The sequence below is a fragment of the Erpetoichthys calabaricus genome, chromosome 2, assembly GCF_900747795.2.
Source record: "Erpetoichthys calabaricus chromosome 2, fErpCal1.3, whole genome shotgun sequence".
NCBI lineage: Eukaryota > Metazoa > Chordata > Cladistia > Polypteriformes > Polypteridae > Erpetoichthys > Erpetoichthys calabaricus.
The window spans coordinates 332,371,829-332,389,133 of record NC_041395.2 but is presented as its reverse complement, the minus strand read 5'-3'; the positions used below and the strand labels follow the sequence as shown (position 1 = coordinate 332,389,133).

General features: G+C 40.2%; 1 protein-coding gene across 19 annotated transcripts in view; it reads left to right on the top strand.

Annotated features, from left to right (window-relative positions):
- Positions 1-17,305, top strand: part of LOC114647337 (serine/threonine-protein kinase BRSK2) — a 1,001,270-nt gene that overhangs the window by 823,975 nt on the left and 159,990 nt on the right. For 11 of the 19 annotated variants that reach the window (XM_051923430.1, XM_051923431.1, XM_051923428.1 and 8 more), the window contains exons 12-13: positions 9,794-9,944; positions 12,549-12,614. In XM_051923430.1, coding sequence (XP_051779390.1) covers positions 9,794-9,944; positions 12,549-12,614 — 217 coding nt within the window. The remainder of the gene's footprint in view (positions 1-9,793; positions 9,945-12,548; positions 12,615-17,305) is intronic. The other 8 variants (XM_051923436.1, XM_051923434.1, XM_051923437.1 and 5 more) reach the window with 1 other exon arrangement.

Genomic DNA, 17,305 nt, shown 5'->3' with positions numbered 1-17,305 from the left:
CCTCAGAATTCTACACACAACACCCCATAATGACAACATGAAAAAAGTTTACTTGAGATTTTTGCAAATTTATTAAAAATAAAAAAATTGAGAAAGCACATGTACATAAGTATTCACAGCCTTTGCCGTGAAGCTTGAAATTGAGTTCAGGTGCATCCTGTTTCCCCTGATCATCCTTGAGATGTTTCTGCAGCTTAATTGGAGTCCACCTGTGGTAAATTCAGTTGACTGGACATGATTTGGAAAGGCACACACCTGTCTATATAAGGTACCACAGTTGACAGTTCATGTCAGAGCACAAACCAAGCATGAAGTCAAAGGAATTGTCTGTAGACCTCCGAGACAGGATTGTCTCGAGTCACAAATCTGGGGAAGGTTACAGAAAAATTTCTGCTGCTTTGAAGGTCCCAATGAGCACAGTGGCCTCCATCATCCATAAGTGGAAGGAGTTCGAAACCACCAGGACTCTTCCTAGAGCTGGCCGGCCATCTAAACTGAGCGATCGGGGGAGAAGGGCCTTAGTCAGGGAGGTGACCAAGAACCCGATGGTCACTCTGTCAGAGCTCCAGAGGTCCTCTGTGGAGAGAGGAGAACCTTCCAGAAGGACAACCATCTCTGCAGCAATCCACCAATCAGGCCTGCATGGTAGAGTGGCCAGACGGAAGCCACTCCTTAGTAAATGGCACATGGTAGCCCACCTGGAGTTTGCCAAAAGGCACCTGAAGGACTCTCAGACCATGAGAAAGAAAATTCTCTGGTCTGATGAGACAAAGATTGAACTCTTTGGTGTGAATGCCAGGCGTCACGTTTAGAGGAAACCAGGCACCGCTCATCACCAGGCCAATACCATCCCTACAGAGAAGCATGGTGGTGGCAGCATCATGCTGTGGGGATGTTTTTCAGTGGCAGGGACTGGGAGACTAGTCAGGCTGTAATTGCTGCCAAAGGTGCATCGACAAAGTATTGAGCAAAGGCTGTGAATACTTATGGACATGGGATTTCTCAGTTTTTTTATTTTTAATAAATTTGCAAAAACCTCAAGTAAACTTTTTTCATGTTGTCATTATGGGGTGTTGTGTGTAGAATTTTGAGGAAAAAAATGAATTTAATCCATTTTGGAATAAGGCTGTAACATAACAAAATGTGGGAAAAGTGGTGCGCTGTGAATATTTTCCGGATGCACTGTAGCCCCCAAACTATGTAGTTCATATTGGACTGTATTAAAATGGTACAGATTCTAAAAATGAAAACTCTGACTTTCAGTTTATTGTTAAAATAACAAATCCACGACAAAGATGAAAGCTCATCTCACAAGACTTCACCCAGAGTTAAGATTAGACAGATACAAATCAGGACTGGGAAATATATTAAGTTTTCCATATGAGTCGATATTTAAGAAAAATCAGTATACAAAAGCTCAAATTGCAATCATCAACACTTTTATTTGATGTTCTAGAAGCTTTTTTGAATCTTAAATAAAATCGACAAAATCTCCGGTGTTCTTTCTTAGCATGGAGGTGATGAGTGTGAGGACAAAATGTAGCAAGGATCACAAGAGGAAGAGGGTTAGAGCAAGCAGGGTTAGCTCTGCTGTTTACAAATGATTTGGTTTTATCTGGGATGCCAGTTCAAATAGTACGATAGCTTAAGATTATACACGTTACTGCATATGAAGAAGCTACCCTGGCACGTGCTGTGCCTGTAACTTGCACTTCTGCCACCCTGGCAAAATAGTTTCCTGCTAAGCAAAGTTTCACTTAAGCCTGCCCTGAAAATAAATACTTGTACATTGTAATTGATAACTACACTAACCACTAAAACACATCACATGAGAAGTGAGATGTCTCTGCAGCACCTTCTGTACATTTCATGCAGTCTCTGCTGTGTGCTGAAATGCTAAAGGTGGGAATAAAAACAGCATCTTTCCTAGTTTTCTTTTTTGTGAATTATTTAATGTTTGTATATCAGTTATGGCATAAACTGCATTGTTGGCCATTTTATTTTCATTTTGTGTTTGTATTTTTGTTTAGCAGGTGAGTTGTGCTTCCTGATTACAATAATGGATATTCAACGTAAAGTGCATCATTTTAAATTAGCAAATATAAATTTGTTGACATGGTGATTTGATTACTGGAAGAAGTCAGATAAACAACCATATTACTTTGTGAGGTGAGATTAATAATAGTATAATAACTAGGGGGCCTTGCCCCCTGCTTGCTTCGCTTGCCAACCCCCCCACCAGCCACTTTGCATCTCTGACGCTGGCGTATGTGGATTTCACTTTCATCAAACAACAAAACTTTAAATTCTCACGGATAGGGCTCTTCATTGGGAAGAAACACTACTTTCCCCTGATGGCAACACAAATTAGACGATCTACAATAGACAATTAGACAATAGCTACATACTTCTGTCATATCACCTATGTCCATATGTTCGATCTCTTTTCACTTTTACCTTTTCGTCAATATTGCATTGAATGTTGATTTCGTGTTTGGAATTACATCGTGACAACGCAACGTATAACTGCCCGTGAGTGAATATCGTTTCTTTCTCTCTACAAGAAATGTGTCTGACGATAGCATCCACACAAATGAGAAACGATTGGACCGTGTGAGCGGTTATGTGGGCAGGACTTTTCCAAATCTTCTTTTCATAAGCTCTTGTCTCACGGGGCTTGAAATTTTCTCTCACGAGATTTCACTTTCACCAAACAACAAATCTTTTAATTCTCACGGATACTCCTCTTCATTGGGAAGAAACACTACTTTCCCCTGATGGCAACACAAATTAGACGATCTACAAGTCTCCGACTTAAACTTTAAAACCGAACAATAGCTACATACTTCTGTCATATCACCTATGTCCATATGTTTGACCTCTTTTCACTTTTACCTTTTCGTCAATATCGCATTGAATGTTGATTCCGTGTTTGGAATTACATCGTGACAACGCAACGTATAACTGCCCGTGAGTGAATATCGTTTCTTTCTCTCTACAAAAGATGTGTCTGACGATAGCATTCACACAAATGAGAAACGATTGGACCGTGTGCGTGGTTATGTGGGCAGGACTTTTCCAAATCTTCTTTTCATAAGCTCTTGTCTCACGGGGCTTGAAATTTTCTCTCACGAGATTTCACTTTCACCAAACAACAAATCTTTTAATTCTCACGGATACTCCTCTTCATTGGGAAGAAACACTACTTTTCCCTGATGGCAACACGAATTCAACGATCTACAAGTCTCCGACTTAAAGTTTAAATCCGAACAATATATGCAATTTCTTTTCGCTGTTTCGTTATTTTACCAAGTAATAATTTCCATTTGGTTGCGCTAATTCGATCTTTACTGTCATTTTTTTGAGACTTTAGAATATTTGTAGTTCCATTATCTGTAATCTGCTCTGTATGTGTATCGTGCCAACGTTTTTGAATTTTTTACGTCGTTCTACTTTGCCATCTACTCTTTGTCTTTTATTTCCGGCCCCAAGTGTTTTTAAATTTCTTTGGTACAAAGTCTCTCTGAGAAAACCACGTCTCGTTTCTCTTCCCAAGATTTTTTTATAATAATACAGAGAAATATCCATTGTGAAGTACTAGTCAGACACAGATAAGGTGTCACACCAGTTGTTCCCCTTTTAATTGGCTGTATTCTGAAACAAAAGTCAAAAAACAAAACAAAAATGTATTTGTGTCATCTTGGCTACGTCTTTCAATACAACAATAAGGCTTGCTATCAAGAATTCCGTCTCTTTGCTCATCTTGGAGTCAACAGACTACTACCTGGTTTTGACCACTCCGTATTTTATGGGCTGTATCACGAGTAGAGCAAGACCAATGCCATCATTTGGGTATGGGGCTAGGCCTCCTCTCCTAGTGACTGCTCAGAGCTGTGAGAAATGCAGAAGATACCATTAGCAACCATTCTCCCTCTCACCCCCCGGTAGTATTTACTGACTTAACGGAGCCTTTCTGACAATCTTAATGTGCACGATTAATTAAATAAAATCTGTGAGAATTTTTTAATGGCAAATTTTAATAGGGAGATGTTACTTCACTGTTCATTGGGGTTGAAAGTGAGAGCAAGGTTGTGCTGGGTAGTTTTAATGTCTTTGTGATCACTGAAATATCATCACTTTCCTTGGAATTTCAAGTGCCCCCCTTACAGACTCTTTCCTGTAAAGTACCTCACTATACCTAAGAGAAAGAAGAATTCAAGAAGCTGTGTAGAACATGGGATGCAAGATACAAGTGACACAACCATAAATACAGTACTGTTGAGCTGGTGAATGTTATAAAATAAATCACTGGATGCATCATTCATACTGGGCGGCACGATGGTCCGTGGCGTTTGCATGTTCTCCCCGTATCTGTGTGGGTTTCCTCCGGGTGCTCCGGGTTTCTTCCCACAGTCCAGAGACATGCAGTTAGGTGCATTGGCCATCCTAAATTGTCTCTAGTGTGTGATTGGTTTGTGTGTGTGTGTGTGCCCTGTGGTGGGTTGGCGCCCTGCCCGGGGTTTGTTTCCTGCCTTGCACCCTGTGCTGGCTGGGATTGGCTCCAGCAGACCCCCGTGACCCTGTAGTTAGGATATAGTGGGTTGGATGATGGATGGTTGGATCATTCATACTTTTAGAGACAAGAAAATGCAAATTTATGCAATGAAATAATTTAAAAGCATCCCAGCCAACACAGGGCGCAAAGCAGGAAATAAACCCCGGGCAGGGCGCCAGCCCACCACAGTCCGTCACAATGTATACAGTAAAACCTCGATTAACCATCACTCTTTTTTAACCATCATGGCCAGTGCCTACCTATAACTGTACTACTACTGCCGTGCGGTACAATCCAAGCTCTGCACATTGGAACATCTCTCTCTTCTGCTAACGTGTAGAGTTATTCCCTACCACCATATGTCAGGCCGCATTTTAAAATCACAGTGTCAGTTGCTTACCTTCAGTTTTAATAGCTTTTCATAGATTTTCTCTTTTATTATATATATATATATATATCATTTTTATACCATGTCCCGGCCCAGTGCTAGTGTTAGTGTCTGTCAGTACGACCTTCTAGGTGTGACTGGTGTGGTTTATGAGATCTGACACTGCATTGTTATTTTCTTTGCTGTGTAAAGCACCTTATGATAGTGCATTCTCTATATTGTTTTATACAAGGTGTCCACAAAGGCTCTTTACAATTTCAAAATTTTATTAAAAAACAAACGAATAGACAAATCTGTGGAAATTATTACAAAATGAAGAGTAGATATTGAAGTTTTTTTGCCTCATTTAATACACCTCTATATGGGCAGCATTAGTTGCATGAAGCACATCAAGATGGTGCTCGATTTCTTGCCATGTTCTCTGTAGCATAGTGTCATCAATTGTGCCAATGACATCAGTGATCTTTTGCTTCAGGCAATTAATGTCCCATATCTTTGTTCGATACACGATATCTTTAACATAACCCCACAGAAAGAAGTCCAGCGGAGTGATATCTGGTGAATGTGGTGGCCAGGGAATTGGGCCACCCCTTCCAATCCACCGATCTGCAAATGTTTGATTCAGGAACCCATGAATTTGCAGTCCTCAATGTGGTGGTGCACCATCTTGCTGAAAAGTGACGGTTGGTTCATCCAGTTGTGGTATCACATATTCAGTCAAAAGGCCAAGGTAAACATTCACAGTAATTTCACATTGGGATTAATAAAGTATCTATCTATCTATCTATCTATCTATCTATCTATCTATCTAATTGATCTCTCGTTGAAGAAAAATGGGCCAATGATTCGATTGTACATGATCCCACACCACACATTCACCTTTGGACTATCCCGGTGAAGTTCACCTAGTCCCATGGTGGTTTTCTGAACCCCAGATTCTCACATTATGTGTGTTCAGTTTCCCTAAAACATGGAAGGGTTCCTCATCACTAAAACAGACTTTGATAACGACTGAGTACATAGGACAAATTTGATTAACATACAGTCATATAAAAAAGTTTGGGAACCCCTCTCAGCCTGCATAATAATTGACTCTCCTTTCAACAAAAATTTTCATTTCCTAGGAACATCTGAGTACTGCTGTGTTTTCCAAACAAAGATTTTTAGTGACGCAGTATTTAGTTGTGTGAAATTAAATCAAATGTGAAAAACTGGCTGTGCACAAATGTGGGTCCCCTTGTCATTGTGCTGATTTGAATGCCTGTCACTGCTCAATGCTAATTACTTACAACACCAAATTGGTGTGATGAGCTCGTTAAGCCTTGAACTTCATAGACAGGTGTGTCCCATCATGAGATATAAAGGGATTTAAGGTGGTCAATTACAAGTTGTGCTTCCTTCCCTTTGACTCTCCTCCGAAGAGTGACAGCATGGGATCCTCAAGGCAACTCTCCAAAGATCTGAAAACAAAGATTGTTGAGTCTCCTGGTTTAGGGGAAGGTGACAAAAATCCATCTCAGAGATTTAAACTGTCAGTTTCTGTAACTGTAAGGAATGGAGTCAGGAAATGGAAGGCCACAGGCACAGTTACTGTTAAACCCAGCAGGTCTGGCAGGCCAAGAAAAATACAGGAGCGGTATATGTGCAGGATTGTGAGAATGGTTACAGACAACCATAGATCACCTCCAAAAACCTGCAAGAACATCTTGCTACAGATGGTGTATCTGTACATCATTCTACAATTCAGCGCAATTTGCACAAAGAACATCTGTATGGCAGGGTGATGAGAAAGAAGCCCTTTCTGCACTCACGCCACAAACAGAGTCGCTTGTTGTATGCCAATGCTCATTTAGACAAGTCAGATTCATTTTGGAACAAAGTGCTTTGGACTGATGAGACAAAAATTGAGTTATTTGGTCATAACGAAAAACGCTTTACATGGTGGAAGTAGAACACCGCATTCCAAGAAAAACACCTGCTACATACTGTCAAATTTGGTGGAGGTTCCATCATGCTGTGGGGCTGTGTGGCTAGTTCAGGGAGGGGGCCCTTGTTAAAGTCGAGGGTCAGATGAATTCAATCCAATATCAACCAATTCTTCAGGATAATGTTCAAGCATCAGTCACAAAGTTGAAGTTACTCAGGGGTTGGATATTCCAACAAGACAATGACTCAAAACACAGTTCAAAATCTACAAAGGCATTCATGCAGAGGGAGAAATACAATGTTCTGGAATGGCCGTCACAGTCCCCTGACTTGAATATCATTGAAAACCTATGGGATGATTTGAAGCAGGCTGTCCATGCTCAGCAGCCATCAAATTGAACTGAACTGGACAGATTTTGTATGAAGAATGGTCAAAAATACTTCCATCCAGAATCCAGACACTCATCAAAGGCTATAGGAGGACAGCGTCTAGAGGCTGTTAGATTAGCAAAAGGAGGCTCAACTAAGTATTGATGTCATATCTCTGTTGAGGTACCCAAATTTATGCACCTGTCTAATTTTGTTATGATGCATATTGCATATTTTCTGTTAATCCAATAAACTTAATGTCACTGCTGAAATCCTACTGTTTCCATAAGGCATGTCAGATATTAAAAGGAAGTTGCTACTTTGAAAGCTCAGCCAATGAGAAGCAAAAATCCAAAGAATTAAGAGGGGGTCCCAAACCTTTTCATATGACTGTATCTCATCACTTGCCTTTTTAGTAATTTTTTGAAATTGTAGAGACTTTCTGGACACCCTGTATACACTGATTGCAGACTGATTGAAGTTGCCTGTGCATTTTGGCTTAGCCTTGAAATTTCTGCCATTTCTGACAGGTTTAATTTTTTATTGTTTATTTACAGTATCTGCCTGATAGTGGCCCAATGAGGTAATGCTGCTGCCCTTTTTATCCAGCATTCTGAATTTGAATCACACACCTAATTATTGTGTACACGGGTTTTCCTATGGATGCTTTGGTCCCTAAAGAGACAATGTTTAGGTTGATCAGTAATCCTGAGTTGACCCAGTTTGAGTCTCTTCGTCTACTAGGATAGACCCCCTGAGCTGCATTAAATGGGTATGAGAATGGTATACCGACCTGATTATTCTATTAATGAGGCACAATTAAAGATTTTCAGTTCATGAGACTTCTTAACCAAGCAGTTAGCACTGCTACCTCATAGCTCCAGAATCTCAAATGTAAATGCAAGCCCTGCTTTCCATCTAGTGCTGCCACAAAGACTTCAGAGCCATGGAGTGTGGTTGCTCTCAAATGCAAGCATTAGTGCCTATGCAAATATACATACATGACTTCATTTTTATATTCACAAGTCATACTGCAAAAGCTATGAAAGGTAAGCCATCCCTGAAACCTAGTTACAGCAAGTAGGCCAATGAAGTGCAAAAAATTACTTCTAAATAAATCTCTATTTGAGATGTCCATCATGGTTCTTTGGCGTAAGAATGCAACAGCAGGGAAGGGTAACCCATTTACAGTTTTTCAGATATTTATTTAATTTAATAAATAGCCCATCAGTCAGCTATTATTCATTTGAATGGATTGTTAAGTAACATTAAGTTCTGAAAGGGGTATAAATATACAGTGAAAAGCATTAAAATAAACAATAACACATTGTATTGTTGTTGTCATAAGAATAATGAAAAATTCCAGAGACAATATTTAAGAGATACACATCATTGGTTTATTGTAATAATTAATAATAATTCTTTGCATTTATATAGCGCTTTTCTCACTACTCAAAGCGCTCAGCAATTGCAGGTTAAGGGTCTTGCTCAAGGGCCCAACAGAGCAGAGTCCCTATTGGCATTAACAGGATTCGATCCGGCAACCTTCCGATTGCCAGTGCAGATCCCTGGCCCCTGTGTCCAGTTGTCCTTGGAATCCTCCTTTTGACCTTCCAATCAATTTTTCACTGAGTTGTTGAAACAACCTTTACAGCCAAATAAATTTAATAGCCCTTTATATAATACTATGTAGCTCCTTTTCATGTGATGCTTACTTAATAATGATACTCTTCCTTAAAACAATCCCATCCATCCATCCATTATCTAACCCATTATATCCTAACTACAGGGTCACAGGGGTCTGCTGGAGCCAATCCCACTCAACACAGGGTGCAAGACAGGAAACAAACCAATGGCAGGGTGCCAGCCCACCACGTGGCGCACACACACACACCCTAGGGACAATTTAGAATCGCCAATGCACATAAACTGCATGTCTTTGGACTGTGGGAGGTAACTGGAGTGCCTGGAGGAAACCCACGCAGACACGGGGTGAACATGCAAACTCCACGCAGGGTCTCCTAACTGCGAGGTAGCAGCGCTACCACTGTGCCACGGTGCTGCCCATAAAACAATCCCTTTAGTGAATATTAATATCCTCACAGGTGGCTCAGTGGTAGTGCTGCTGCTTTGCAGTAAGGAGACTGTGGAAGATTGTGGGTTCGCTTCCCGGTTCTTCTCTGTGTGGATAGCGCTTTGAGTACTGAGAAAAGCGCTATATAAATGTAATGAATTATTATTATTATTATTATTATTAATATGAGCAGAACTATAATGCTACGATGTCATTCTCTCAAAGCTCTGTGATTTCAAGGACTAGCCATCTAATCAACCTGCACATCTCCTATTAAATTTTAAAAGATCTCAAGCACAAAATGTATATTGGGTAAGTATGAAATATCAGTAAAAAGCAAAATTTCACATGCATATAAAATGGAGGATGGAAATCAGTCACTCTTTCTTATACAAGTTACTGTTTTTTGGGTTTTGGGTCGAGCTCATACAATGGGTTGAAATACAATATGTTAACCACATGTCATGCCTGGGTTCTCTAGATCCGCCACGAAAACGGGTAGACTCGCCGATGCTTAATCGTCATGGAAAGAGGAGGCCGGAGAGGAAGTCAATGGAAGTGTTGAGTGTGACAGATGGAGGATCCCCAGTGCCAGCACGGCGTGCCATTGAAATGGCACAACACGGCCAGAGGTATAGCACATCTTTTCACCTACCTCCCATTCCCATTGCATCAGATAAAATGTTGGTGGGCGGGGGGGACAGAATCTTAAATAATAACCTTAAAAAGTACAGCATCTCAAACAATTAAAGGCCTTAAGAGTGATGAAGTAAATACACAAAACAATTGGGAAATTCTTCATTTTGCACCTCTTTTGTTCATCACATATAGATCAATTTAGATTTTTCTTCATTTTCTACAGTTTTTGTTCATTTCACCCTTTCTTATATCACATATTTAGCATTCCCTTTATTAGAGATATGAGACTAGCCTTGGCATTTCTGATATTTTAGAGACTGTGTTGTGTTATCACAAATCATTATTCATATTGTAGTTGATCGCTACAGGCTGCATACAGTATGTTCATGCAGTTTAGACAGTACAGTGATTTTATAACCAAGGATTTGTAGTGACTGAATATTTGGGAACAGTCTCTTGATGGCCACTGAGGCCCAGAACTCCAGGTTCCAGGACCCAGAACCTGAAAAGTCTATTTTGAAGGATGGACAATAGGCCCGACTTGATTATGGAATCACAAGTCACAGTTGGCAACCTTGTCAAGGCAAGGGTCTAAATGGTTATCAGTTTTTCAGCATATGTTAAAGTAGCTTGTAACACAATGGCTCTGAGAGTGTATTTTAACTTTTGTTTTGAGAACGCGTTCCCTGGGTAAGCTGGAAGTGTGTGATGGATTCTCATACCATCATTCAAATCAACTGTATTTCTCTTCCTAAATGCAAAATGACCTTTTATTGCTGTTGTATGTTACATTTTGGGTATACCCCCAAATGCAGTAAAAGTGATGTTGGTGTTATAATGTTCTGAAGTTCTGGTTCTTGAATTAGATAAACAGAAATCAATCATTTTTTTTTCCAGTTGAGGATGTGAATCTCTTTTTGTCTTTTCAAAAGCTGGACAAGTAAATGATAAAATGATTTTGTTAATGGATGTGACTGAAGCCAAATTTTGTTCATTTGACTAATGCTTACATTTCAAATGCTAACAATTCAAGAGTTGCTGCTTCTTTCAGCTAAATGTATGTTTGGTGTATTTCTGGTAAAGACGGTTCTTAAAAGGTAGCGGGATTCTAATGATTGTGATTGGCTGTCAGAGGTAAGTGACTTAGTGAGACTTTAGTAGATGGGATGGAGTGAGGTGTGTTATTCAGTAAAATCCCACAAACTGCTGGTCCTGGCCATATCGCAACGTCTTCTCATAGTTCGAAGAGTTAGAGATAATGAAATGCCAGCAGGAGTAAGTAGATTAATCATCTATTACAGTGGTTCCCAAGTTCAGTCCTGGGGTTTTTATTCCAACCAATTCCACAATCAGTGCATCATTCGTACTTTTAATTGGTCTCATCATTGAATGAGAACCATTCACTGTACCAAGTGTTGACAGCACTTACTGCTAACTCGACAGTTACTTGAGGGTCATGTTCACTTGTTTCTTCATTTGCAAGAAATGTGTTGGTAGTGAGGAGACATTTGAGAATGGCAGTGATGTTTTTCCTTCCCTGTAGCATTCAGTGTTGCTTGGCCTGTGTCTGCACTATTCATTATTAATCTTCAGCATCTGAAGACAATTAAGAGAATGAATAGTATAGAAGCGTGTCAGTTATTAGAAAAAAAGGGAAAAGCCTAAGCATTTAAAGTTGTTGCAAAGAGTATAAATGTTTATGAATTTCTTAGAAATATTTGAAGCTCAGAAAGCTAAACAATAAAATCAAGTAAAAGTAAGAATGACGAACTGACTGCGAAACTGATAGAAATGAAAACCTGTAGTCATGGGCGTCCATAAGAACTGAGCTTGAGAACGTTACTCTAATCAATTGTAACTTTGCTGGAAAATGGAGACAAAGGCCTTCTATGGTTGCAAATAAAGCAATGTCTTCCCCTTTGTCTTCAATGTTTTTGTCATTTTGGGAAATTGTGTTTTCATTTGTCTTGTCGGCTAAAGACATAAACTTGACATCCAATTGAATTTACCTGACTTCTATCCAGATCCCAGACAGTTACTAAAAGGACCGTTTTGAGGTGTAATCCAACATTTGACAAAGATGTTTGGGCCAAAATACGAAAAGAGAAGTTATGCTGCTTACCATGTACATAGCACCTAGTGCCCTGCTTCTGCACAAGTTAATGTTCTTAGGACGTGAAAATGTGCAAATGCAGTAAACATTTTAGGGAATCAGGATTGTCAGGTGAATAAATATTGTTTAGGAGCTTAGAGGAAGGAGACGGTGATGTGCAACTCTTTGCTTTGGCCTCTTTGCTGTTTGCACCTATAAATACAGGGGCATCTCAGACATTCTCTTCAAGGGTGTGATTCTGGCAGTGAATGCAACGTAAAAATTGAATTTCATTGTATGCTTGAGCTGCTTTGTTATTTGTGCCATATGGCGTTTGCCATAAGGAAGAGGCTTTGCCTAACATCTCTTAGAGCATCGACTATTTGGGTTAGGTATATGTGAAGATACGATTTTATGTTACCTTTCACTCATAGAAGACTAGATGGCTTACACAGGGCCATATAGTAACTTCTTCTCTTTGTTTACTTTGTCTTCCCCTTTGTAGTAAGGCTGTGTTCAGTAAAAGCTTGGATATCTCAGATGCCAATCCCAAATTCAACAAAGAAGAAAGGTATTAACTATTTCTGTCATCTCCTTCACAACCTACAACTTAAAGATGCAGTATGGCTTTTCTCATTAAAAAAAAAAAAAGAAATGATTTAAAATAAATGGAACCAAACCTGGCTGACGGGTGCAGTTGAGCAGCTTGTAATCAGATGGCTAGAACTCATTTTGACTAGCACACCATCATTAAAGATACCAATAAATAAGAGTAAGAAGTGAGCAGTCCTTAACAGCAAAGAAGATGCATCAAATTACCTGTCTTGATTTAAGTCGTTTATTGTGATGGATGTGAACGCAGGGACCTAGCTGCTAATACGCCTGACAACAGGAAATTCTGCAACATTTAGGAGTGAGTGATATACCATCAAATAAACTACTGATACACAGACGTTTAGTCACTTGTTCGACTGACTACTTACTTCATTTTACAGATAGTGCACAAATGGTTAGCATGGAGTTTGTGTTGAAGTCTAAAGAACAAGGTGTAAAATTGTATGGCTGTAGATTCTGATCCTCCTCCTACACCAAATTTTAACAAGTCATGTCACAATTATTTCAATGTAGAGTACTATAGGATTTTGTTTTACTAAATATTCTACACAACATTATTATAGTTCTTTATGAAAACTAGATGTAAAATAGTTGTTATTACTATATAATTAAAAAGTCTGTGTGTCCACTCACTCTGAGCAATCTGATTGGTCAGTTTGTCTCTGGAGACAAGACGAAAGAGGAAGTGTGAGAGTGAGGAGAAGCGGCATGGGGGGCATGCCAAGAGTCGAGTCCCCTTCACAGATGGCAAGTCTCAAAAATATTGACAAAGTCTGAGAAGCAAGATTTACGGGAACACACTTGAGACGGGGAGCGTCGGTGAAGAAACGTTCACACACGTGCAAATACCAAGGAAAGTAGCTGAATGTGCTTGTAGGGCAAGAGATAGCAACTCCATCCATCCATCCTAACTGGTATCCTTCAATAAGGGCGCGTAAATAAAGGCGAGCTTCAAAAGGGCGACCTCAATTGGGCAAACACAACAAAATTATTACAGAATCTGGAACATGCCGGATTAACCAATAGGCACATGTAGCATATGTTACGGGCCCCGCAATTTCGGGGGCCCCCAAATGGTAGACCCAATATTTAATGAAAAAGTGTAGCATTGAAAAACTGGTCTTTAAAAATATTATCTTTACGTTTTTAAACTGTAAATTTCTTACACAACAAAACTTTAGGGGCCCAACACATAAAATTCACATAAATATTATAAGATTCTTATTATAATCGAGAGTAAAATAATTATTTAGTCCGGTTTGAACTGTTCAGAATCTAAACTTCAGATGATGCAAACCAAAAGGGCCCCCAAATTTGAAATGTGCTACGGGCCCCCAAAGCTCTTAATCCAGCCCTGTTGTGCGTAGATGGTCTCTTGACAAATAATCCATTTTTGGTATGACAACGAGACGAACATTTTCCAATCCTATATTCAGTGCATTTCCAGATGTGTTTCCCGTTGATAGTTTTCTCCTTTCTGAATGTGTAGCCTTCAACTACGAGTAGATCTGCACATTTGTTGCTCTTCACATATTCCAGAGCCATTTGAACTAAATTATCTACGAACGCCTTTATTTGCCACGCTCAATTGAGGTCGCCCTTTTGAAGCTCGCCTTTTTGTGCACGCCCTTATTGAATAGAGCCATCCTAACTACAGGGTCATGGGGGTCTGCTGGAGCCAATCGCAGCCAACACAGGGCGCAAGGCAGGAAACAAACCCCAGGCAGGGCGCCAGCCCACCACAGGGCACACATACCCTGAGCACACACTAGGGAGAATTTAGGACCGCCAATCCACCTAACCTGCATGTCTTTGGACTGTGGGAGGAAACCCACGCAGACACGGGGAGAACATGCAAACTCCACGCAGGGAGGACCCGGGAAGCGAACCCAGGTCTCTTAACTGCGAGGCAGCAGCGCCACCATGCCACCCTAGATAGCAACTCTTTTTAAATCATTTGTGGTTAGTATTACATCATAGCACACTGAAGCAAAAGTCTCAAATACATGAATACTGATGTTCACGACAGGTGACATGTAAAAGAGACCATAAATGATGGTACAAGCCTACTTAATGGTTTATGGCAGAAAATATTAAAGCAGCTGGATGGTTTTCTGTGCCACGATGATTTAATCACTGCTATGGCAGGGAAAAAAAGAGTTGTTGGTGTTAAGAAGCACTGCCAAATTGGCATACCTGCTTTATAGTGGCCATGAAAGTGTGCTGACATAACAGATATGCATTGAGAGGTGGCATCAAAGTGTAATCTGATGTTTTCTGGGTGGCCAATGGCACCAGGCAAGCTTTCCACAAAATCCTTATGTAAAAGGTGAGAGGATGCTCTTAGCTTAATTTTTGGTCCGACTCCTGTAAGCAGTGAGCCATCTCATTCAAAGATGCCTTATATCACATCACCTCCGTTACTGATTTTTGGTGGTTTATAAATGCTGTCCAGTTTGCATAGTTACCAGTCTGAACATCTAGACTTGCAAGAACCAAACATTTCGTGTCTATACAGCTGACTCAATTCTCTACACTACAGAAAAATTCATCATCAATACCTTTTTGGTGTGCTGTAGCAGCAACAGTCATCAGTCCATTAGTTATCAGCCTTTGTGGTACTCCTGATGCACAGCCATTTAGTGGAGGTCATGAGCTCAAAGAACAGGCATACCTGGTCAAACTGATCTCCTCACAAACATGGGATTGGGGCTTCAGGGTTCTGCTTCACGTAATCTTAGTGTTTGCTTTACAGTATTATCTCTTATATATATTTCTCTTCTGGTTCGTCCTGCTTCCACTTCAAAACCGGTCCCACCCACACGCAGCCCACACGGCATTTCTTGATTCCTATTCATCCTCTTCCATGTCACGCACTATACTGGCCTGCTGAGCGTAATCCATCCAACAAGTACTCGAGGTGCTGCCACAACGGTAAAGTAGCTTTACCACCTTTGCGGGAGACACCTGTGTCTTTACAACAGCTTCTTACACAGCAAACATCAGAAGCTAAAAATTATCGTGAACTCATTCGAGAATACAACTCTTCTCTAGCGTTTGCTTCCATGGGTGCATAGATAACTCAACCTCCTGGCCACGGACCATACTGTTTTAAAATACACGGGCAAATTTATCACCAAATCTCTCCACTATACGCTAACACTTCTACCTCTCCAGGATATGGACAGTTGTATGTTTTTGACACAGCGCAAGCTACTGAAGTACGCTTACAAAATAAAGCAAACTCTGCATTCAGTGAAAATGTACTTCTCCAGCTAGACTCCATGCTCAAAACCATCATCCCCTTTGCTAAATAATACAAACACATGCATGAAATCGCTCAGTCCAATCCAACAGTATCTGTACGAATGGTTTTCAAGGAAAACCCTAGGCAGGATTTACGACGATACAATGCCCCGACATTGCAGCGATTTTCATCGGAAGAAGATGGCGAAACGCCTGCCGAAAGGGACATTTACATCTATCCCATACGCAACTCCTGAAAAACAGATTTCCACGCTCAATATGAATTGCGATCCTATGGTTTACCCACTTTTATTCCCTTACGGAGATATTGGCTGGCACAAAGATTTACAACATGTTCCCGATAAAAGAACCGTCAAGCGAATAAGGCTTACTCAATGCCAATTTTACACGTATAGATTAGCAATGATGAATACATTTAGTATTTTGCACTCCAGTGGCAAACTATTCCAACAGTACGTCATAGATGCGTTTGTTAAAACAGAGGGCGCGTGTCTCAACTATCTCAGATTACATCAACAAGATCTGCGTGTGGAACTATCAGACGCACTGCAAGCAAACGCTGAAAATAATAACGTACATGTAGGCAAAATGATCACATTACCGTCCACATTTCCAGGAAGTCCAAGATACATGCAACTAAACTATCAGGATGCCACGGCCATAGTACGTAAATTCGGAAAGCCTGATTTATTTATCACTTTCACATGTAATCCTACTTGGCCGGAAATTCTACATGCACATTGCGTCTTTCAAGAAGTATTTATTTCTACTTGATTTCTGAATTCCTTTCTCACCGTTTTCCGTTCCTATTCTTACACCGCCCTATGCTACGGCGGGCGTCGACTAGTATTTTTTATAATATACGGTAAATAAAAAATCCAAACCTGCATTTCCTGGCTAGAGCTTACAGGGAGTTAGCCGAGCTCTAGTTTCCTAATATTATTATATAGACCTCTCTAGATTTATGGTTTTGTGTAATTCTGATATTTCGGATCATGCTGATGAATTTAACAACATTTGTTCAAGATTAACCACTGATCTTGTTCACAGAGCTCTGAAAGCTACTAATTTAATTCTCCCCAGTCCAGTAAACAGTATTTTTTTTTAATTCTTACTATTATTTATTTATTGCATAATGCCATCTTTCATCCTGTCCACATAGTGCTCATCTTCCTCTATATAATATTAGATGAAGCACTGTACTTTACACTGTGACTGCATGTGAATTTGCTCACTACTACATTTACATTTACATTTACATTTACATCATTTAGCAGACGCTCTTATCCAGAGCGACTTACAACAGTGTTTGTTAGTTTTTCGCATACCCCTTGGGGTCAGAGCGCAGGGTCAGCCATTGTACAGCGCCCCTGGAGCAAT